Below are 22,724 nucleotides of genomic sequence, written 5' to 3'. Positions count from 1 at the left end.
CCTTGTAACTTTTAAGGGAAAGGATTATCAAAACACACTTCAGCGTAATTTGAACAGAGACCACATCATTGTGGATTTGAATCTTTTATCTTAACATTTTTTTTGTGCTGAGTGCCCAAAGTAAATAGCCCCTAAAATGGCAGCTTTGATTTATTGACAGATTTCAGCAATGTTTTTAGTCTAAACTAGCCAGTAACATAAAACTCATTAACCAGTAAAATAAAGATGCAAAGCTATGACTTTAAAGAAATGGAAATATTTAGTATCAACTTACAACATTATATGGAATCCCTCTGCTTCCAAATATTTTAATACATTAATAACTCACAGGCAGATAGGTACAAATACAGAAAAGCACGCTTATTTTAAAACCTGCTATCCAATCATGAATTGCAGTCTTTTTTTCTGCCTCAAGATGCAGGTGGTGTGGGTATGGGTATTTGTTTTACAGTGTGGGATGGCTGCTGCATGGAAATAAGCTGCCTCTGAGGGTAGTATTGTACTAGTTCAGTTTGTACCAGTTCTGATCCTCTCTCTTTGTCTAGAAGAACTGTATTAGCACTAGATGTAAAAGTTCTTGGAGACATATGGTAACTAATTGGAGACTAATAAAAAGGTTCCAGTGCAAGCTTAGCTATGGCTTAATTATTCACACAGAAGACTGTTTATAAGGGGGTTTTTTGCCAGTCCAGTCTTTCATTTTCATAGTAATGATGCCAGTGTTAATTAGAAGATTGACTTCAGTATTCTGTACGTTTACATTTAAGTGAGTTGTTTTAAAGGAGAGCTGAATTCTGGCGCATCGCTCTTCTCACTCAGCACCTCAGAAATTCAGAACATATGTTTTCTGCAAGGCACACTAACAGTTTAACCAGGGGGAAAGGGAGAATTACTTTAATCTAGCATCTCATTAGCGAAGAGGAGATCCAGGCAATTGGCTTCAGTTTGTACACTGACTCCACTCATTTTCTCAGTCTCCATTTTCTTTTAAAGTGCCTTTTATGGCTATAAAAAAGCACAGTGCACTAAGAGTTGAGGAAAGATCTGGAATGTATGTGGAGGAGATGTGCAGTGAATTGATTCCAGTGTGAGAGACCAGTGTAAATATAGCTGGGGTCTGCTCACACTTGGCTTTGCTCTTGAAAGGGACTTCCAATCAGTGTGGACAAACTCTCAGCTTGAGTCTCAGGTTTTTGCAGCTTCTACCACAACAGCTTTGGGCCCTCAGATTTAAACTGATCCTTGGAGCAATTCCAATCTCCTTGCAGAGTTCAGTTTTAATCTGGTCTGAAGACAGTTGATGTGAACAAAACTATTTTCAAGCTGAGTAAGTTTAAGAATGTCAGAAGAAATACTGATGAGCATAGCTGGTGTTTTCTTTATGTTATGAAAGTAGTCAGAAAAATAATAAAACCATCTTAGTTCTTGGTTTTTCTTTTGCTCCTGTTCTGAGCAGTGCACTTTTGTCAGGATGAAGAAGAACTTCTCTTAGAAGTGGCTCTCTTGGCCACTTTCCCAACATGTTCACATGAATCTGGCTAATGCCCGGGCAAGGTGTATGGTGTTGATTCACAAGAGATCTGCAAGTTTGAGTGCGTATCAACAATCTCATCCTGGAGGCAAAACACATGTCCTTGACTTTCTCCTGGCACTATGCTCGCATTGCTCAGTAAAAGTAAATGCTCTCTGATGGTTCTGTGTGGCGAAATGAGCTGTGGCTCACTGGAGCGAGTACACACATAAGTACAGTGTGGAATTTGGTGTTATGTCTGTTCAGAAAGTGACTGTGGTGATAGTGAAACCATTCTTAAGGTTTAGAGGTATTGAGGGCATAAGAAACTATCTTTTGTTTTTACTACAAATTTGTTGCATTTAAGAGCTGCATTTAAGAGACAAAAATTCTTTAAAAACCAAAAAAACCCCCATTAAAAGTAGTTCTGACCTTGTGTAAAAAAACCCCAAACCAAAAACCAAACCAAAGAGCGAGAGTGTGAAAAGGCTCCTGGGGATTTCAGACATGCTTTTGATTTTGAGGGGAATGTGCACACAGCCTACTCTGTAACCCTGAAGTGTTTGGCCTTGTTTGTTTTACAGATAGTACTTTCATTGGTTAAAATTTTACAACAGATACTCTTTTCCTTTTTGTTTGAAAAGCAGACTAATCATGTGATATGAGCAGAATAAAAACATAAAAATAAATGGGCTCAAAATGTTCTTCACTCTGCTTATGAAGTAGTTCTATAAATTGTATTATTCTGTTAAGATAGGTATGGGAATATATTAAAATTTATACCAAAATCCCCTGAATGAAAACTTGGAATTAATATATGCATATATAAAATAAATTACATTTTTTCACCATACTGAATTTCACCTTAATGTTCTTTCTTAAGCACCCTGGCTTATTATGTGTGCTGGCTAGTTTGGTAGTGATTGCCAAAGAAAATGACACACTGTAATAGCTGCAGCTCTCTAAGGTTTGTTAATTCTTAGTTTTGAGGGGAGGGGGTTTGGAGCTGTGTCTGGGTTTCCAGGCATGGACAGGAGCTGTCTGTGACACAGGCTCACTTCCTCTGCATGTGGATGTGGGGCACAGGTAACACCACCACAAAACTGAGCTGCCATGACAAAGTTAGTTCAAGTGTGAAAAACCAAGCTAAATTATTTAACTGTATTTGTATCAAGACTGCTTTTAGTTAGTTTGCTGGTTTCTAAGAGAAGAGCAGTTTAATAAGCTTGCAGCCCACTAGTGAGTAAATGGGGATAACAGTCCCCTGGGGTAACATTTATTAGAAGTTTGCTTGAGTTATTTTTCTCAGAACAGTGAATAGTGAAATCCAGTAGGACATACTGAAATGAATTGCAATGACTTGTGCTCCTGCAGGGTAACATCTTATTTTATATGGGGTCCTTATGGATCACTGCTCAGTGCAGAGATGAATGGCACAACCTGCTTTACCCTCGGGAGAGGGGGACGGGACCAGTGCTGTTGGAATTGGCAAAGGGCACTGCCTGAGATGGCTCTTTCTGATGAATAGCTGAATGAAAAACAACCAAACCCCAACAGTGAAAAACAAAAGCCACAGCCTGTGTCAGCCCTCTCCCCAGGGGTGGTGTTCCTCAGAGCACTGTGCCTTCTGTGAATGCAGATGTTTGGTCTCGCCATTCACCAGGAATGATCCCTGGGAGACAGCCCCTTGTGGAGCACAGCTATTGTACTGCAGAATGCCAGAGCCCGTTCTGAAGACACTTGGAGTGGAAACTGGGGTCTTATTCACTGCTGGAGGATTGTGTTTTATCTGTCGAGGTCTTATGAAAGGAAAAGTGGTTGATACAGGAAGCACTTTGCCATTCTACAGTGCTTTCTTAGCCTTTAGGACTCCAGTAAGCTGCAGAAATTGTGTCTTGTTTGGGCTAAAAGTTCGTAGGCAGATGTGGACTTAGAGCAGATGGGAATGTTTATGGAAATCTGTTCTTGCATAGAATTAAATTATGATTATTAAGAAAAAATCTTAGGCCAGGGAAGAAAGAAATGAAACTCAGACTTCAGCTCTGAGAAGCTTATCAGCATTAAGTTTGAGTAATTTCAGTGTGACAGGCAAGTGTGGAAACCCACCCAGATCTAGTTGCAACTTGTTAGGGTAATAGCTGTCTGCTTTCACATAATTTACTTCTTAAAAAAATTACTTTTGTGGCTTCTAATTTCACGCTTAGGCTGTGCTCACCTGTGAAAGTATTTATAATTGCTTGAAAATGGCACACCAAACATAACCTGCAGAACTTAATTCTCCAAGTAAATACACCAGGTATGTGATGTGATTGTTGGGGATGTTCTGTGCAGGGCCAGGAGCTGGTTGTGAGTCCCTTCCAACTCAGGGCATTCTATGATTCTGTGATATGGGTGTGCTTCAGCACACAGAAAAACTACATAAGTGCATCCAGCTGTTTGAAGGATATCTGTGTAGTGATGGTGTTTTGGTCGAGTTTTTGGTTTTTTTGGGTTTTTTTGAGATGCATAGATTTTCATAGGGTACCTTGGAGGCTTTGTTGCAAAGTCACTTATTTTATCTCTGTGTAGGTTTTCTTGATTTTTCTTTCAAAAAAAGGAAAAATCTCCCCCACGAAAAGATGAGATTAAATTCTGGTTGTGATGGGACTATCACAGTGAACATAGAGAATTTATGGAACAGGAGCTGAAGGAGGTGTTGTCTTGACATCATCTTTATCTTGCACACATTAGCTGCTAGTTTGACAAAATCTCAATATATGCAAACTTTTCCTCCCTGTGCAGAGTGAAGATTTCCACATATATACGCAGTACTGCACCAACTACCCAAGGTAGGAATTATGGGCTCCTTTTCTTCCTTTGTCCCTTGGCCAGGTTGTGTAATGCAAGTTACACTCTAGGAAAAAAAAAAAAAAGTTAGCTTCTCCCCTTCCTAAATTGGAGGGAATTTACCTTTTATGTAAAAAAGGAAAATAATAAATTTTATTAATGAAGTTTTGTTTCATCTATTCTTGTGGTTCACTGCTTTACCCTTCTTTAGAAAATGATGGTCTTATTCTGCAATGCTGCTTATAGAATTCCCAGTAAGAGAGACTGGTTGCATGTCAAGGGAGAACATAGCTGAATGCACAAGATAAGTTTAAAAAAAAGGCAAACAAAAAAGCAGAAACAGCAGTTATTGGAATGGGAGCCTGGTGCCCCTTTTTACAAGCTAAAAAGGAAGCAATTCTTTACTTTACCTACAGACTTATGGAAAGAGAGTGTCTTAAAGCCTGTATGGATGTTTTCAGGTCTGTGGCTGTGCTGACAGAGTGCATGAGGAACAAGGCACTGGCCAAGTTCTTCAGAGAGCGGCAAGAAGCACTGCAGCATTCTCTGCCCCTGGGCTCTTACCTCTTGAAACCTGTCCAACGCATCCTCAAGTACCACCTGCTTCTGCACGTAAGAAATGTATTTCGTTTAGGGCTGCTGCACGTAGGAGTTCCTTCCTCTGGTACAAGGCTTGGTGGTTAGAAAGGTTCTGGTTTTCCTTAAATGCTCATGCTTTTGTGGGTATTTGATTTCAACATGTGGAGACTTTCTGTCTTTGTCACTTCACACCATATGCATCTATTTGGAGTGGGGAATTTATGGTAATTATTTTAGACACATTGCATCAGTCTTTGCATCCAAATAATTAGCACTTTTTTTTAAAGCTGCTCTGTAATTCTGAAGTTGTTTGGAAAATTCTTGTCATGATTAAACATTTTGTACACAAATTTATTGTTCCAATGAAGAACAATGTTTTTTCACATGTTGCAATGCTGGGGGTGGTTGAAAGAAGGACTAAATACATATAAACACCCTGACTGCTAAGAATTTTGTGGAGAGGAATGATGGAGGAAGTGGGAACTCTTTCCACATTCAGTGAATTGAGTTAAGCAAGTTTCGGAAATTCATGCTTTATTGTTAACATTTTCCACATATGTTTCCTATTAGAGAGTCATGTTCTAGTGAAGTGTAAAGACACTGATCCTTATTTTAAATGCCTGGTGCTTTTCTGCTCTCCAACTGTAAAGCAAAGCCTGGGGTAATTCCATCAGGGTTTTGTAAGTGTGTAGAAATGTTCTGTGCTCTAGGAAAGACATTAAATGCTGTCTGAAAGATCTCCTGTCAGTGTGCTGCGCCCTCTTTCTGTGCCTCTCTGGTCACACTGGCTGCTTAAAGTGCCCTTGCTACCAAACTGACACCAAAGCCTTGACTTGGTGTGTCATCTTGTGTTAATCAAATTGATAGGCACACACATCACTAACAAAGGCAGGAACGTCGCCTTCGAGTGATTGCGATGCACAGACAAAACAGTAGAGATAACACAGTATTGCCTGCGACTGGGAAAGTTCACTTAGGAGTAAGGGGACTCTGGGTTTTTTTCTCTTTGTCTTAGGAAATAGAAAACCACCTTGACAAGGACACTGAGGGCTATGATGTGGTGCTGGATGCCATAGATACTATGCAGAGAGTGGCATGGCATATAAATGACATGAAGAGGAAACATGAACATGCCATCAGGCTCCAGGTGAGTTCCCAGAGAAATTTTATGTGTGCTTGTGAGCTGGTTTTGTCAATATATATGCAATTAACATTTTTTAGTTTATCTTTTCTTTTAATCTTTGTCAGTCATAATTTAGAATCTTGTTGAGCATGCCTGTGGCTGTTTGATCTTGGAAACCATGGTCATAACTGCTGCAGGAAAATCTCAGACATCTCTAACCTACAAGCAGCATCCTGTAAAGCATTTATTTTGCAGTAATATGGAACTTAAGATAACTCTTCTTTCTTCCTTTCCCTCAATTGTACAGCACTGCTGTACAACCCTAGGGCATGGCTTTGTTCAGAAATCCTGTGGTTTCCGATTTCTTCCCTTTGTGCTGATTAATTTTGTTTTGAGGCATTTCTTTTGCTGATTCTTGTTCAAGTACTTTCCTCTTGGGTTTCAGAAAACTCATTATCAGTTGCTTTGTGAAAAGCATAAACCTAGAAACATGATACTTGGAAAAACTCTAGCTTTGCTTCAAATGAAGATTTTTTTGGGGAGAAGAAATGAAAGCTATGTCCTGAGTAATTTTTGTCATCAAGAGCAAGGAGAAAGCTCTTTTGTAGAATTTATGCTCTCATTCTGTTTCTAGGTTCCTGGTGAATCACACTTTTATGTTACATTTTCAATATTTATATCACTTTAAGAAAATTGGGGGGATTTTTTAGTTTATAAAAGGGAGTAATAAGCTTATCCCATTTCAGAAATCCATATAATGTAATTCTTTGCCCTTTTTTTTTTAACATACATTAAATTTATTCACCCTTTTGGTGGTTTTCTTCTTTTTTCTATTTTGGGGGTTTTTTAATGATTGTTTATTTTTTGTGTTGCTGTTGTTTATGTGTAAGGAAAATTTTATAATTCTTGCCTGCAGCAGGGTAACCTTTGCCACACATTGCTGGAAATGCACGCTAATGACTTTTAACAACAGTCTGCTATAAATCTGAGTAATTATATTCAGAAATAAATAGAAGTTAAATGCTTTTGGAAAAAACAAAAGCTTTTTTTTTTATCTATTGAGCTCAGCTGGCAAATGTTTGGGTTTGTGGAAAATGTTTATGTTCATGGTTCTCCCTTAAAAATGTAAAACCTGTCTCTGCAGCCATAGGGATAGGCCTTCTGTGGGCTCTCACACTGCAATGTGGTCTCTCACACTGCAAGTACTGCAGCAGCAGTTCCAGCACAAAGTGTCACTCAACAGTGGTGGACTTGATCCCTTTGCTATATCCTGACTTACTAAGAAGCTTCTGGAGAGATCTGATACAATACAACTTTTTAAAAACCTTTTTTTTTTTGCCTTTTTTTAAATAAACAACTCTCTGTATAGTCCAAAGTGGGCTGCTTTGGGGTTTTAGTCCTGTGAATGATTTAGCCTGCATTGGTGCTTCAAATGGACTGGAATGTTTTCTAGCTGAAAGCTGTATTAAAGTCTAATGTCCTAGAATGACCAGCCTAGGATGAGGCAATCTGTCCCTGCTTTGCTAATGCTGCCAGGTTTAAAGTCTGATGGATATTTTTTAAGAGTTCCCTAGTTAAAATTTTAGCTTGCTTTTAGAATTTGATGTCCCATGCTTAAGTCCTATGTCATTGCCATTGACAGAAAACATAAGCACTTTAAGGAAACAGGATAGCCATAGCTAAGTGACACAGTCTTGTGAAGGTATTCTTAGATGTTTCTCCAACCTTTTTTTTTTTCCCCTAAATAATAAATGAGGTGAGAAATATCTCTGGTATCTACACAAATCATTAAGATAGAAGCAAATATTCAGATGTTCAGTTGACTGAATCACTTGTGGCTGTTTAGTCTTCTGGGAATCATCTCTTCAATCCAAACACCTCACAGAAGTGTCTTCTGTGATGGGCCTATAGGACATGGGCATGGCATTATAATCCATTCAGTGGGAGACCACACAACTTCAGGAGGATACCCAGGGTGAGGGGGAGATGTTAAGAGGGATTGGTTGGGGACATGAAGGAGAGTCTGAGAGAAACTGATGACTGACTTACAAAAGATTTTCTGTCTGTGGGAGCAAGGGGAGCAGAGGTTGTGCTCTTTCATTACAGGCTGCCCCAAGGAGTTCAGGGCTCTTTGCTGGGTCCATGCAGAGGCAGTAACCAGGACTCAGGGCATATTTTAGTGTGGGCTGTGCAGTGAAGCCTCCAAGCACTTGGCTGCAATGTTATACATAACTTACCAGCCTCAGGATTGGTGTCTGGTGACTTTCTGCTGTTGGATGCTAAACGTTATATAGGAGAGTGCGAATGGCCTCAGCAGATTGTTTGTGTCTTTTGTTTCAACAAGATCTCTGAAATTAATTTTGGTTGTTGTTCTTTGACGTGTTGCAGGAGATACAGAGTTTGCTCACTAACTGGAAAGGGCCAGACCTTACAAGTTACGGGGAGCTGGTGTTAGAAGGAACATTCCGCATCCAGCGAGCCAAAAATGAGCGCACGTTGTTCCTCTTTGACAAGATGCTGCTAATTACAAAAAAGAGAGATGAAATGTTTGCATACAAAGCTCACATACTGGTATGTCAGAGAGCAGGTGGTAATGTGCTGTTTACAGGTCTCCCTAAAACTCCTCTGTGATTCACATTGTTTCCTCTCTTCATTGCAGTGTGGAAACCTGATGCTTGTTGAAGTAATACCAAAGGAACCACTTAGCTTTAGTGTCTTCCACTACAAAAATCCTAAGATGCAACATACTGTCCAGGTACCACAGAAACTCCCCTGCCCACTGGGTAACATGGCTCATGTCCATATGGTATTTATGACCCTGCCTAGTGCAGGAACGCATTTTTCTCATGGTGCCAAATTTTTTTATCAGGCAAAGTCGCAGCAAGACAAGCGCCTTTGGATTCTTCACTTGAAGAGGTTAATTCTAGAAAATCATCCTGCTAAAATTCCTGCCAAGGTAAAAAAAAAGGAAAATCAAAAACTAACCAAAGGAAAAAAAAAATAAAAAAACCAAACAAAAAAATGCAAACAAAATCACAGGACATCTCCTTGTATGGGTACTAACTTAAAACACTCCTGTTAGCTGCAAGATGCATGCAATATACAGAGAGTTTAGACTCCAGGATGTTAATTAATGTGTTGTTCCCTTATATTTTTAAAAGTTCCTCAGAACTAATGCTAAAGTTCTACTATAATTCTCTGCAGGGTTTGGTATGGGAATAGAAGAATGGGTTAGCAGCATTTGCCTGCCAAGACATAAGTAATGGAGGTGCAACGTCAGAAAGCCTTACTCTGGGAGTACATTTTAGCTTGATGCTGCCTGTCAGCAGAGCACTGGGATGCACTGTTTGCAGTACTGTAGGTTTTTTTAATCAGTCTTGGTTAGGTATCATAGCAGTGAAGCCATTGGCAGCACACACTTGACTGCAACTACACACGCCCATCCTCAACCTAGCATCCTTAGCTGGGACATCTGCCCCTTTTTGGTGGGATAGCTGGAGAGCTTTATGGCAGAAAAAATGAGGCACTGATATCATATTCGTGGCTATAATATCTTGAGATGAGGAAATCTCCTACTCTTATTTATGAAATCCAATCTTAGAGCTTTAGGTGATGTCTCCCAGTGTAACATACAGCACCTCTCAAAGGGGATTAACACTTGTTAATTCTTGCCAAGACACAGCAGACATTGATGGGTGTGGAAACAGGATTTTTTTTCACACTGAATTTACTCTTGGTTTTTCAGTTTCCCTGACTGTTTTATGCTGTAATGGCTAAAAAATGTTACCTGTGACTGACATGCACCATACTGTACTAACATGCATTTTCAACAGTGTGACAAAAAGAGACTTATGGAAGAAAAAAGCCCTAGCAGGTCCTGTTGCTAATTCTCCTCTTCTCTTTTTGTTAGCAAAGTCTGTTGAAGGTATAATGTTTATGCTAGTATCCATACTTGCACTGTAAATACTCATTTCAGTTTATTAGATTGTTAAAAAAATACAGCACAATCTCGGCCTTTGTATCTTTTTTTTTCTTATTTTTTACTCAATTTTTATTTTATCTGTAGAAAAAAATGTGAAACCAAAAATATTTTCTTCTCAGAGAAATAACTTCACTTGAGAAAGGAGAAGTCTAATGAAATAAATCTTTGAGGTTATCTGTACATTTTTAATTTTTTTTCCTGTTGAACCGGTATTTCCTGGTTGTGAGGCTTCTGTCTGCCCAGCTTCTGGGGAATGCAATAATAGTCCACATGTGACGCCTGGTGGAAAATTACCAAACTGCACCTGTACAAGGGCAAGCATTTTAGGATATTTCAGTTTAGATTATTTTCTTACTTAGTAGCTGATATGCTTCCTAAAACATCCAGATTTTTTTTTCCCTATTAAAAAAGGGACAAATTTTAAGCCATTGGGAAATGCTCTTTATCCTGCATCAATCTTACTTAAAGGAAATTATGAATTTTTTATGGCACACACTCTTCCTCTCCTTGCACTGCCTGTGCAGAGGTGAGCATGCAAGATAAAGATTCTGGAGGCAGTGAACAACAGGTTTTGTGTGCAGACCTGGAGATAAGCTCTGGTGAGTTCCTGCCACCAAAATTTTCCTCCCCATATGTAACATGTCCACAGTACAGAGAAAAATAAAAAATGCAAACAAAAAAAATAATGCTGGTAACCATATTTATTGGTTCCCAAATTAAAATTGCTGTTATTTGTATATAAGCTCACTACTGTGTGTAATATGCAATACAACTTGCCCTGCTACTAACAGTTTTCACTTCTTCTTTTGTTACTTTTTCTCTTCCAGGCCAAGCAGGCAATTCTCGAAATGGATGCCATACGTAAGTTGGTTCTTTTTCCCTTTTGTTTTAAAAATCAATAAAACCATCTTGAAAATTTTGGCTTTAGCTGGTGATGTCACCTGAGATGGAAGAATGCCAGGCTTATGTTCCTTGAATTATGACCCTGCTGGAAAAGGCAAAATTAGATAATTAGATGCAGATCCTATGGAGCTTGTTGGGAAGGCTCTGACTGAGAAAGTGGCAGACAAACAGGATGGTGGTGGATCAGTGTTCCTGAGTTAGCCCTCTGGAGCCAGGCCCAGCTAGATGGGTAAAGCATTCCATGGCTGCCTGGCTAACAGCTGCCCCAGCAGCACATCCTGCTTCAGGCTCTGATGGGGTTAGGCATATAGGGATGATGGCACTGCCTCCAAAGGGGGCTGCCAAGGCGTGTGGAGTGCCATCCTTGTCACTCTCTTATTCCCTGTGCCTCTGCTTGTTCCACAGATCACCCAGATGTAGCTTCAGGCTCTGATGGGGTGCAGCTGGATTAGGCATATAGGGATGATGGTACTGCCTCCAAAGGGGGCTGCCAAGGCGTGTGGAGTGCCATCCTTGTCACTCTCTTATTCCCTGTGCCTCTGCTTGTTCCACAGATCACCCAGGCTTCCACTATAGCCCAGAGGGAGAAATGAAATCGTCCTACCAGCCTAAGGAAAGCACTGCTCCAAACAGAGTGAGGCGGAAATCAGGTGAATAAACTCATTTATACCCTAGATGACCAAAGGAAAAACAAGCAGAGTTGTTTTAGGGGTGGATTAGGCTGGGTACATGGAATTGGTTTTTAATCTGCACTCCAGGCAGGTAACATGGCACAGTATCTCTCTGATGTGGATGAAATATCTTATTAACCATTTGTTGTTCTTGTAATTTTTTTTTAATCTACATTTTGCGTTTAATTTAAGGAATATACATTTGTAATGGGTATCTTATTAACCATTTGTTGTTCTTGTTTTTTTTTTTTTTAATCTACATTTTGTGTTTAATTTAAGGAATATACATTTGTAATGGTGAATGTATAAAGAGCAGCTGGTACTCTCTAATAAAGTGCATATGTGGGAAGGTCAGTCACATTATTTAAATCTGACATTCCCCTTTACTGCTGTTACTGTTGTCTCAGCAGTGCATCTGAGATTACAGTTGCTATCCTGATTATGATAGGCTTATTATTTCAAAACATGATTACTATCTGTACTTGGTGTCATGTTTGCCTTATGAATAATAGACGTTTGAGAGGTGGTTTTGCTGAGTCTGGGCTTTTTTTGCCCTCCTAGCTCAAACATCTATCTATAATTACTCTCAAAGACACTACCAATGTCTTTGTGGTTGGGTGACTTCATATTGCAGTCCCTTGTGTTCCCCTATTTGTCTCCTTAAAGACCTTTCCAATTTGGTCTGTAATATTGTATTTTGGGAATGACTTAAACAAGGCTCATGAGAATATTGATGTAATGATATACAGGAGCATTTGTGCCTGAAAAGCAGTCAAGTTCTTATTATGTTTGAGGTATGTTTTCCTTTGTTTCTGAGGTGTTTGTACACCTTTGTTGCATTGGTGCTGCTCTTTCTGTGAAAGGAAGAATACAAAATACTGACCAAAGGGCCTCCTATGTAACCTTCAGCTACTTACACTTTCTAAGCCCATCTAAGACTTTGGTACTGTATGCATATTTCTAATAGAAAACCTCTAACAGAGGTGATAAGGTCTTTTGAAAGAAGGAATCTTTGGATGGGATAAAAAATTATGCGTGCCTTGATGAATGGAGAACAACTGCTATTGCATTAAGAAACAAATATGTGCTTTGGTAACAGCTGTAGATTTGACACTTAACAGATCATCTTTGTGAGGAAATTTTGCAATAAAGAAATTAAAATTTGGCTTCACTGCGTGGGCTCAGAAGCTTAAATTTTTATATACATGTTAAAAAAGTTGTCCAGGATGCCCACAGCTTTATTTGAAATGCCACAGTGGGTAAACATGTTGTTGTCTTTTTCAGAACCCTCATCTAGAGTCCATAAAGTTTTGAAGTCAAATGGTAAGATACTTTGTGTACTGTTTACTGCTCCTGTACTTTGTAAAACGACTGAAGACAGAATCTTTTTTTCTTGTGACTGTCCCTAAATACATTAAGGGGAGCAGAGTCCATAAAGTTTTAAAGTCAAATGGTAAGATACTTTGTGTACTTACTTGTTTACTGCTCCTGTACTTTGTAAAATGACTGAAGACAGAATCTTTTTTTCTTGTGACTGTCCCTAAATACATTAAGGGGAGGAAGAGGAATTTTTTGGGGGAAAAAAAGCCAAACCCAAAAAGTTAGTGTTTAAATCTAATATCTGCTTTTCCATACTTGGGGATTGGTCCTGTAAACATCATGAACACTTCCTCAAATCATAGCAATGCTGCAAAATCAGGGCCTCAAGTGGAACTCTGGTAAAGCTCATGCTGTCTCTGTTTTATCAGAAATCCCATCTAGTCTGTTTGCTCAATTGCTGCTGCATTCAACCCCTTTGGGGAATTCATAATTGGGGTGGCATTGAAATGGGCATACCCTGACACCAGTTTGATTATTCATTGATGTGTTTTTGTTTTCAGATGTAAGCCCAGATATGCAGAAGGTAAGCCATTTCTTAAATGCCTTGTTTTAGTCCATTCATATGACTTTAGAGCACAGTATTTACTGGAGAATCTGCATCTTTTTGGTTGTGTTGACCTTCAGAATGGAAACAAACCCATAAATGTTATTTACCATCTCAAATAAGATTACTAGAATGAAAAAAGTAGAAATACAGCTTAGTATTTTGGGAATATTTAATAAAGAAAAAAATCACCAATCCATATGTGGTTGTGGTCTATAATACAGTCCAATCAATTACTAGTGCTACAGGACACTGAAAAATACCACTAGAATCAAGGAAGTGCAGTGTATAAAAATAGTGTTAATTCTTTGAATCATATTATCTTTGTGTTTATTAAATAAGACTGGAAAGTTTCAACTTAGTCTGAGATGTATATAAGTAATGATATATCACCAAACAGAGCACATGCAGCTTAAGCAGATTTTAACGAGCATTTCTAATTTTTTCATTTTCTGTAAGAATTTGTATGGAAATTTCCAGTGCAATTTGAAAGTCTCATTTTAAATTTCAGGTCTTGGGGTTTTGTTTAGGATGGAATTTTTAAAAGTGTGTATGTTATAAACAGAGTACATTAGATGCTACTTCATTGTCATGCCATAATATTGAAGCTCGGAATTCGATGTGAATGGGGTCTTTTGCATATATTTTTTCAGTTTTAATATTACATGGAAAAGTACTGGTTGTTGTACTTACTTCTTTACAAATCTCAGTTCACTGCAGCTGACTGACTGTAGGTTAAACCTTGCCTGTGAGTCTGATATAAGAGGATCTTACTAAAACATGGACTCTCTAGAAACTTCTAATCAAAGTTTCATTATTTTTTTTAAGCGGATGGGCATTGAAGGAGCCCTGTTATCTCAAGCCACCAAACTAGGATCAAGTGAAGCTCTACTGAATTCTAGGAAAAAGGTTTCACTGGAATCCAGTGGGCTGGAGAGCCAGTTTCAAGAGTCTATTGAACCAGCCTACAGTAGTGATCATGATGAAACTCTTCAGACTTCTGCAACGGAACAGATTGATGCTGATGATGAAGAAGAGTCTGAACAGGTAGGAAAAAGTGGGGAAAAAAAGAAAATAATTTTTTTGGGGGGGGAGAATGGAAGAAGGATTAAAATTCTATATAAAACAGGCTGATGTGTTGCAAATGTTTACAACTTCCTCTCCTTAGAAACATTTTTATTTAGGCTTCACTCAATACTCACTTGCATTTTAAGAGAAAAGATGTAAAAGCCCCTACACAGAGGGAGAAATTCCCAGTGCTTGAATTTTACTTACTCGTTTGCAGTCCTCCAGCCTGGTTGTTCAGACAAGTTTGACCTGTTGCACACAACTGGCTGTTCCTTGTTTCTTCAGCTGATGCCAAGGAAAAAACTTTTTAGTCCTCATGCAGAGACAGTGCTTTCAAAGCAAGGACTTGAATATTATATTGAGATTCAGACACTGCTGCATGTGATGGGATGTTTCTTGATCTGGCAGTAGCTACAGATGGGTGAACTTGAATATGAGGAGTTTTGAGTAGGATTTATGAAAATGAGAATCTTTATCTCCTATTACTGCACAGATGGTAGTTTTTTCTCACTAAATGAGATTTTTCCACACATATGTAGTACCTTTCAAAGACTAAAAATCCAACTTCAAAATGTGTCTGTATTAAAGAGTCTAGATTTTCAGTTTATTTGGTTTAGTTGATACTGAGGTCATATCATTGTACAGTTCATCTATTTTGTGAATTATATTAAACCAGTTATTGAGATTCTTTTTGAAGATGACTGCATTTCCTCTTTGAAATAATACTATTTGCATTATAAATATTTCATAAAATAGTATCTTGTATCAGTGTAGTGCAGTGTCTTGTAATTCCCCCTCTTGCTAACATAAGTAAGAACAAAAGAATGAGTAAGCACAAAAAATACCACAAAAAAATTGATACTATTAGCTTAGTGGTTACTACTAGATCTGGCAACTACTAGATACTTTTACAGGTGTTATAATCTCTGAATAGTTCTTGTGGCAGTGCTAACGACTCATGAGCTGTTTCATCTCCCAGTATAGGTCCCTGACCTGTTGTAGCTCCTAGTAATTCCTCTGAACCAGACTGTACAAAGAACAGTAAGTTTTATTACCCCTCACTTTTTTTTTCTTTAAAATCACAGCAAAACTCACTGCAGAAATCAAAAGGGGGAAGAAAAAGACTTAATAGTCAAGCTGCTGAAAATGTTGAAAAACGGAGAAGTCTCAATCTCAATAAATGTGAAATGCAGGTAAGTAATTCTTATTTTTTACTTCTGTTTTGCTATGCATCATAGGTATCTCAAAGAAATCTGTTTTCCCTAGGTTGACAGATACATCATCTTCTGTTTATGTTATGTATCAGTGTTCATATCATCAAAATATTCATGTCTATGACAAAAGACTCCTTTGGGGGCTGAGAAAAACTAACTAAACCAATCAGCTTTAACTGAAGATAAAAGACATTATCTTTCCCTCACTCCCCCAAACTCTGGCCAGCAATATCTACAGCATCCTTTATGTTGGCATTAGGGAGCACGTGGCCTTGCTGTAAATTAGATCTGGATGAAAACTTACACTAAAAAGAAAAAGACGTTTTCAGTGGCATGTGCTAGAGAGCATAAGATTCCTTTCTGCTAGTGTTATAGGCAAGGAAAAGGTGAAGAACAAAACTTTTGGCACAAGCCCAGAGTCAGATTAGCTTAATCCAACTGTGAAACTGCAGAGTTAGCATAAAAGGTTTAATCCAACTCCTGCCAAACAAATTTGCCTTTAATTACTGAAGCATTAACATAAGCTACTGTCTTGTATTTGAAGTAAGATGTTATTAAACACCGGGAGTGAACTCTGTGCCATGGTAAGGATTAGGAGGCAAAGTAGTCTGGCACTGCCACCTTGGCTCCCTCACTCTCTGTTGAGAGAGAGCCCTTGCCCTGCCTATCTCCATGTGACTCTCTGCTGCAGGACACACTGGTGCTGTCGCAGTCCTGTGAAAAGAGGGAATTGCTGTATTATTATTACAGGGATATACTAATGTTACCTGCAAATTTCAAATCTCCACAGAGCTCCAAGGACCCTTCAGATGAAGAATCAATGCAATTGAATACTGATCTTCCATTTTCCTGCACAGCTAGACAGCCACAGTCTCCTAGACAGTTCAGCACACCCCAGAGCAACTCTCTGATCATGAATATCCTGGGGGGAGGTACCTCTGTTAGAAACATCTGGACGGACCATCAGATCAGGCAGGCATTGTTCCCCAGCCGGCGCCCACCTTATGAGAATGAAGATGATGAAGACGATTACCAGATGTTTGTGCCATCAGCGTCTACATCCAACACAAGCTCAGCTCCTGGTGGAGAAAGGAGGGCTTCTTCTGGCCGTCCATGCAGCTGGCACTTGGGGCAAGCGCATCAAAACGAGACTTCCAGCCCCACTCGTCACAAAATTGTCAGACGGGCCAGTAGTGCTGGTGAGAGCAACACGTGTCCAGCCGGCGCCAGGTGTAAAACAGGGGAGCGTGGTTCTCGAAGGGAAGTGAAGACAGCAGAGGGGAGCAGTAGGAATGCGTATCCTGAATCTTCAGAGGAGCTGACTATCGATGATATTGAACATGTTTATGATAATATAAGCTATGAAGATTTAAAGCTGATGGGTCTGACAAGAAGGGAGGAGACACATCATGGTCCCCGGAGATCAGCTAGAGACTCTCTGTATGAAGCTGAAAACAAAAGCAGCTCAGATTCAACTTCCAAAAAGAAAATATCAAATCAAAAGAGGACCTCCATTCATGCTAGCAGGGAGGAGATACTGCTCAGTAAAGAAGCACCAACTTCAAGTTTGGATGAGCTCAGAATTATTGAAGACAACATCTATGACACCATACAGCTTCCAGAAACATCTCTATTGAATTTTAAATGTGAACCCTTAAAATCCTCTAAAAGGAGAAGTTTTTTGGAAAAAGACTTTGCATATTGTGACAATCTACGACATTTTGTTTCTGAGGAGAGTCTGCAGTTCAGTGAAGATGAAGGTCCTTACCATCGTGTTCCCATTGACACTGACTATCTGAGCTTAGTCGATAGCTCCTCCAACTCCGACTCGCTGTCGCATAAGTCTGCAGCAGATAAACTCTCAGAAGAAGTAGACGAGATTTGGAATGACCTGGAGAACTACATCAAGAAAAATGAGGAAAAGACAAGAGACCGTGTCCTTGCAGCCTTTCCTGTTTGTAAAGATGACATGCAGGAAAGGCTGCATGCTGGTAGCACACCTCAACTGAGTAAAGATGTGGAGTACTCACTGTCTACTCTCTCTCTGCCAGAAACTCCTATTTTCCCTAAAACTGTGAAGCCCAGGGCTGCCACCATAAGTGAGGCTAATCTGAGGTTTGAAGACACTACACCATGCAAGGAGAACTCTTTTATGAGTTTGAACAGATCTTCCTTCTCCAGTGAGATGCCTTTTGTAGATAGCCCATATGAGCCCACCAGTAGTGTTCTGTCCAGCACACCTGCAGAGGGCGTGGAAAATGACTTGGCTGTTATGGATAAAACAAAGAACAGAGTTTTTATGATGGCAAGACAATACAGTCAAAAAATTAAGAAGGCTAACCAGCTTTTGAAAGTTAAAAGTCCAGAGCAGGAACAGCCAGCTAGCAGACAACAGAAAATGAAACACAAAGATCTTGCTGCTATTCTGGAGGAGAAGAAACAAGGAGGTCCTGCTATTGGTATGTTAAAAACATTTCTGTACAGTTACATTTATTCAGTAACTTTCAGTGAACTTTGTGTTCTGAAATGGAACATTATGAATTTTTCTCACCTTGGTCATTGAGCATCAGGATCATATTTTCTGTGTTACAACTGAAATTAATTTTCTCACACTGCTTTAACAAGAATGGTCCTTTATATCTCATTTCTTGTTACTTGATAACTTTGGGAAGAAATAGCAGGGCAGTCTCAGGAAAGAGCAATTCAGCTGAGGCTGGAAGTAGAAATCATGCCTGAAGCACTACTGGCCTCCCCACAGAAAAGCAGTTGTTTCCTTTAATAGCATGTTCTATAGAGTTGGACTAAGCCAGTGTTTTTTCATGTCAGTCTGCCTTCTAACAAGTCACGTATATTTGCTCAGGTACCATTCAGAATCATACCCATAAGCATAAGGAATGTGGTCAGATAAGAAAGAACTGATAATCTTTCTATCAGCTAATGAATGTGCAAAGTCATGGATATGCAACATGTCTGGAACTATTTTTGTCTATGATCAATTGAAACCAATGGAAGATGTGGAGCCAGCAGACTCCATGCACCAGAGTGTCATTCTTGCCTTCTTGTGATATTTTTAAAATTCCCTAAATGTCTTATTTACCAGGCCATTTTTAGAATGTTCTTTTCCATTTTAACATAAAACAAGCAGCATATTATTGGAACCATGTGCTGCATTGTGTCCTGCATGACTGCTCACTGTAGCAAGATATTTTATGCTCCTTTTCCTCAACAAAGTGTACTGAAATGTGATGCAAAGGCCTCCAATGTTTCATGTTACTTTGCAGAGGCCAGATTTATTGACACAACTGAAAGCTCTTCTCTAAGAGCTTTCTAATACTAAGAGTTTTGAGATTTTAACATTTTAGTATGATTCGCTGAAATGGATTCCTCATCTGTGCTAAGTTAATTCTCTCTTCTTTCTAGGTGCCAGAATAGCTGAATATTCCCAGCTTTATGACCAAATTGTCTTCAGGGACAGTACACCTAAGGTCCAAAAGGAAGCCGGGGCCACTCCTCAGGAGCCATCAGCTGGGAGGTTTTCCACACCCACGGCCACATGTCCTTCCCGTTCCCAGCCCACCAGTGAATGCTCAAGAGCAGAAGATTGGCTTTTGCATTCCACGTACAGTAACGGCGAGCTGGCCGACTTCTCTCCATGTTCCGAATCCCAGGACACAAAGTCCAAGAACTCATTTACAGAAGCTGGTACAAAAAGCAATTCGAAGCAGTTGCCATCAGCTGGCTCAGTGCCTTCCCTTCAGATTTCCAACCGTCTGCACGTCCCAGCACAGAGGTGGAGTGCCATTATAAGCCAACCAAACAAAGAAAACTTGCATCAAGATCATGTCTATAACTCGCTGGGGAGGAGAGTAAGCAGTGCAAAACCACAGGCATACAGCAGGTCGCAGTCCTCGTCCTCAATAGTGGTCAACAGGTCTGGAGAATCAATTGTATATGATAATGAAATTGATAAGAAAAGACTCCATTTGAATAGGAACTTTCGATTCAACAGCCATCAAAGTCCTGGAATTGCTTCAGGATATACAGGGCCGGAGATGAGAAAGCAAATCCCCGAAAACTATTCAGATATGATTCTGCAGGATTCTCAAAAGGTTCTTAGAGTGAACAGAGCCTCCCCTCTGACAGCACAGATGGCTACTCAGAACTATTTTTTGAATTTCAAAGATTCTGAAGAAGGAGAAGGGGATGATGATGACTATGTTGAAATAAAGTCTGAAGATGAGGGATCTGACTTGGAGACTTCTCAGAACCAAACAAGGAAATCAGATCCTAAACTGCGTAACACAGATGCTGTTCCTTCTGAAATGTTCTGTGGCAAAACTGTCTCCTGTACTCCTGCAAAGTCTGCCAGCAGCAAACACGCACTTACCCCATATCTGACTGCATACAGTGATTCGGATAAACTGAATGACTACCTGTGGAGAGTACCATCTCCTAATCAACAGAATATTGTCCAGTCTTTAAGGGAAAAGTTTCAGTGTCTCAGTTCAAGTAGCTTTGCTTGATGCTTTCAGTAATTTCTAGCTGTACTGCCTTATCATGACAGAATATATACTAGGACAATCAGTACTGGCATCACGTATTTCCATAATATTACACTATCAGGCATTGTATCGCAATAATGTTGTAAATAGATGCAAAATGTATCTTTTAAAAAATGGTTTAGAATCCTGGATGTGAAAAAGGCCACATGTGCACTGTCTGGGGTCTCTCTGTAGCACATGTGAACTTCTCATCTCCTACTGACCCTTCACATCTCTTCATTTCTTAGGTGTGATACCCCCTGATTCTTGCCATCGAACCAGGTGTAATAACATTTGATTCTTAAGCCATTTTATCATTTGGAAACCTTGGTATTTAGACTTTCCAGTTGGTGTCCAGTGTTCTGCATCCAAAATACCTGTATGATTACTCTGCTTACATACAGGAGCTGGGCAGCTGCTGCTGTGACTGTGCAGATTTCTGAGCAGGGTTCTGGTGATTACACCAACAGGTTACGTGTGCAATTGCACATAACCTTTTTGCACGTTACTTTTCATCAGGCAGATTCCAAGTGTGTGGGACCAATGAATATGCTACATTATTTTAGAGCAAGCTTCTTACATTTTAAAGAAAATCTAGTCCTAGCACTTGTGCCAGGCTGATAGCTCTGTGTCTGAAGCCTCTTCTACTTTCTGGAACTGCATAGGAGGCAGAAGAGAGGCAGTGGAGGCTTTTTACGAGAACCTGTGGATGTGACACAGTTCTTGCCTGGGGAATGATTTTGGCATTAGAAGGGGAGCTGCACTGCTTGTCAAGAGGGCTAGGCCAGTCTTGGTACCTCCAGTGATGGTGGCGTTTGTGACACACAAGCAAGATCTCAGTATCTTGAGTATCTGAGTATCTTGTGACATGCAAACAAGATCTGAGTACCTTGAGTATCTGAGTATCTTGTGACACGCAAGCCAAATCTGAGTTCAGCACCCAGCAGTTGAAAGCTGCTGGGTAGAGTTTGAAACAAAGCTGTGTGTTACACACAGTGACCTGCCAGGCACTTGCTCAAGTCCCAGTGTCAGTAACCCTGTAAGAGAATGAGGCCTGGTCAGATTCTTGGGTGAAATGCTAATTGTGGGGCGCGTTTGGCCCACAGGGTGGTTCAGTGATACTGCTGGTTGAGTGACAGGCTGCAGTCCCCAGGGCATGCATCTCCTGTGGCAGGAAGTGACCTTTCCTGACAGAGAGAGGTAAAAAAATATCTTTTGTAAATCAGTCAGTGCTGATTCTAATCCAGTTCATGTACAATAAAAAGTAGCTTAAAAATGAGAATACATTCCATTCTTTTGCAAATAGTGTATAGAATAAATGCTGCCGTTTAGAGCAAGAACAGGCTTTCCAATACCATCTGCACTTAACTTCCCTTCATCATCTTTGTTGCACAGGTTTGGATTCTGTTACTTGAAAAAACATTGTACCGAAAGGAAAGCCTAGATACATCTACACTGATCATCTTGTGTGACTGTTGTTCTTTTTTGGTGCTTACATTTTCAGATTACATGGATAAAGCCAGTACCGAGTTAAACATATCAATAAACAAAGGAATTTCATTGAAATACTATTTTTACTAACCACCCATCACTCCCCTCAGTTACAGAGCGCTGTACTTCCAGAACAGCTGATTATTTACTACATCGGTTACCACGAGGAAAAACTGAAGTTATTAGTGTACAGCTAATTACTTGTAGACTAAGATTTGAGGACTTGAATTTATTAGAACTGACTAAATTATTTACCACACGTATCTTGCATTGGCTAGGAATTGTTCTTTTGAGGGCTGGTTGGTCATGGTACTTACTAGCTCTTACCACAGGGATACTTGTTACAGTCAGCACACCCCCTGTGATAGGACCCCTTATCTATCTAGTAAAATCCGACTGAAAAATAATGTTGTACATATTTAAGACGCCGAGGTGTAGCAAAGCCCATATTTATTTAATATAGCTTGTAAAGTATTGTAAATATGGATAGAAAGTAAATCTGTGGGCGCGCATCTAGATTTGTTTAAACGGCTTTAGGAGAATGTTTAACTCGCATCTCATGCAACCAGTGGAATCGGGAGGGAGGGGAAAACAACCAACCAACCAACCAGAAAAAAAGGGACTTCTACTAGTATTGTAACTTCTCCCAGGGACCATTTCATACTATTTTTAATAAACGTTGAGTATGCAAAATCTTTGGGTGCTTTTCATTGCGGGGGGCCGGAAGAAGAAAGCTACTGGTTTCTGCCTGATGTTGGGGGGTGATTTGGATGCAGCTTTTTTTCTCGCAAAGAAGAAGCGGAAGCGAAAGCCGGGGAGCGGCGGGGCGGGGAGCGGGGGCGGGCGGCGCTCCATCCCCGCCCGCCCCCCGGCCTCGCTGCCGCTCTGCCCC

At 39.9% G+C, this 22,724-nt stretch overlaps 1 protein-coding gene across 4 annotated transcripts in view; it reads left to right on the top strand.

Annotated features, from left to right (window-relative positions):
- PLEKHG1 (pleckstrin homology and RhoGEF domain containing G1) overlaps positions 1–22,525 on the top strand; it is a 126,251-nt gene extending 103,726 nt beyond the window's left edge. For all 4 annotated transcript variants that reach the window (XM_039707525.1, XM_039707526.1, XM_039707529.1 and 1 more), the window contains 14 exons: positions 4,292–4,338; positions 4,798–4,948; positions 5,931–6,062; positions 8,427–8,609; positions 8,698–8,793; positions 8,908–8,994; positions 10,848–10,881; positions 11,478–11,573; positions 12,879–12,917; positions 13,475–13,497; positions 14,347–14,565; positions 15,672–15,779; positions 16,591–18,259; positions 19,221–22,525. In XM_039707525.1, the coding sequence (XP_039563459.1) occupies positions 4,292–4,338; positions 4,798–4,948; positions 5,931–6,062; positions 8,427–8,609; positions 8,698–8,793; positions 8,908–8,994; positions 10,848–10,881; positions 11,478–11,573; positions 12,879–12,917; positions 13,475–13,497; positions 14,347–14,565; positions 15,672–15,779; positions 16,591–18,259; positions 19,221–20,323 (3,987 nt within the window). In that variant the 3' untranslated portion in view covers positions 20,324–22,525. The remainder of the gene's footprint in view (positions 1–4,291; positions 4,339–4,797; positions 4,949–5,930; positions 6,063–8,426; positions 8,610–8,697; positions 8,794–8,907; positions 8,995–10,847; positions 10,882–11,477; positions 11,574–12,878; positions 12,918–13,474; positions 13,498–14,346; positions 14,566–15,671; positions 15,780–16,590; positions 18,260–19,220) is intronic.
- Positions 22,526–22,724: the final 199 nt, after the last annotated feature.

The sequence above is a fragment of the Passer montanus genome, unplaced genomic scaffold (genome assembly GCF_014805655.1).
Source record: "Passer montanus isolate IOZ18808 unplaced genomic scaffold, ASM1480565v1 scaffold2, whole genome shotgun sequence".
Classification (NCBI taxonomy): Eukaryota; Metazoa; Chordata; class Aves; order Passeriformes; family Passeridae; genus Passer; species Passer montanus.
This window is presented reverse-complemented; position numbering and strand designations above follow the sequence as displayed.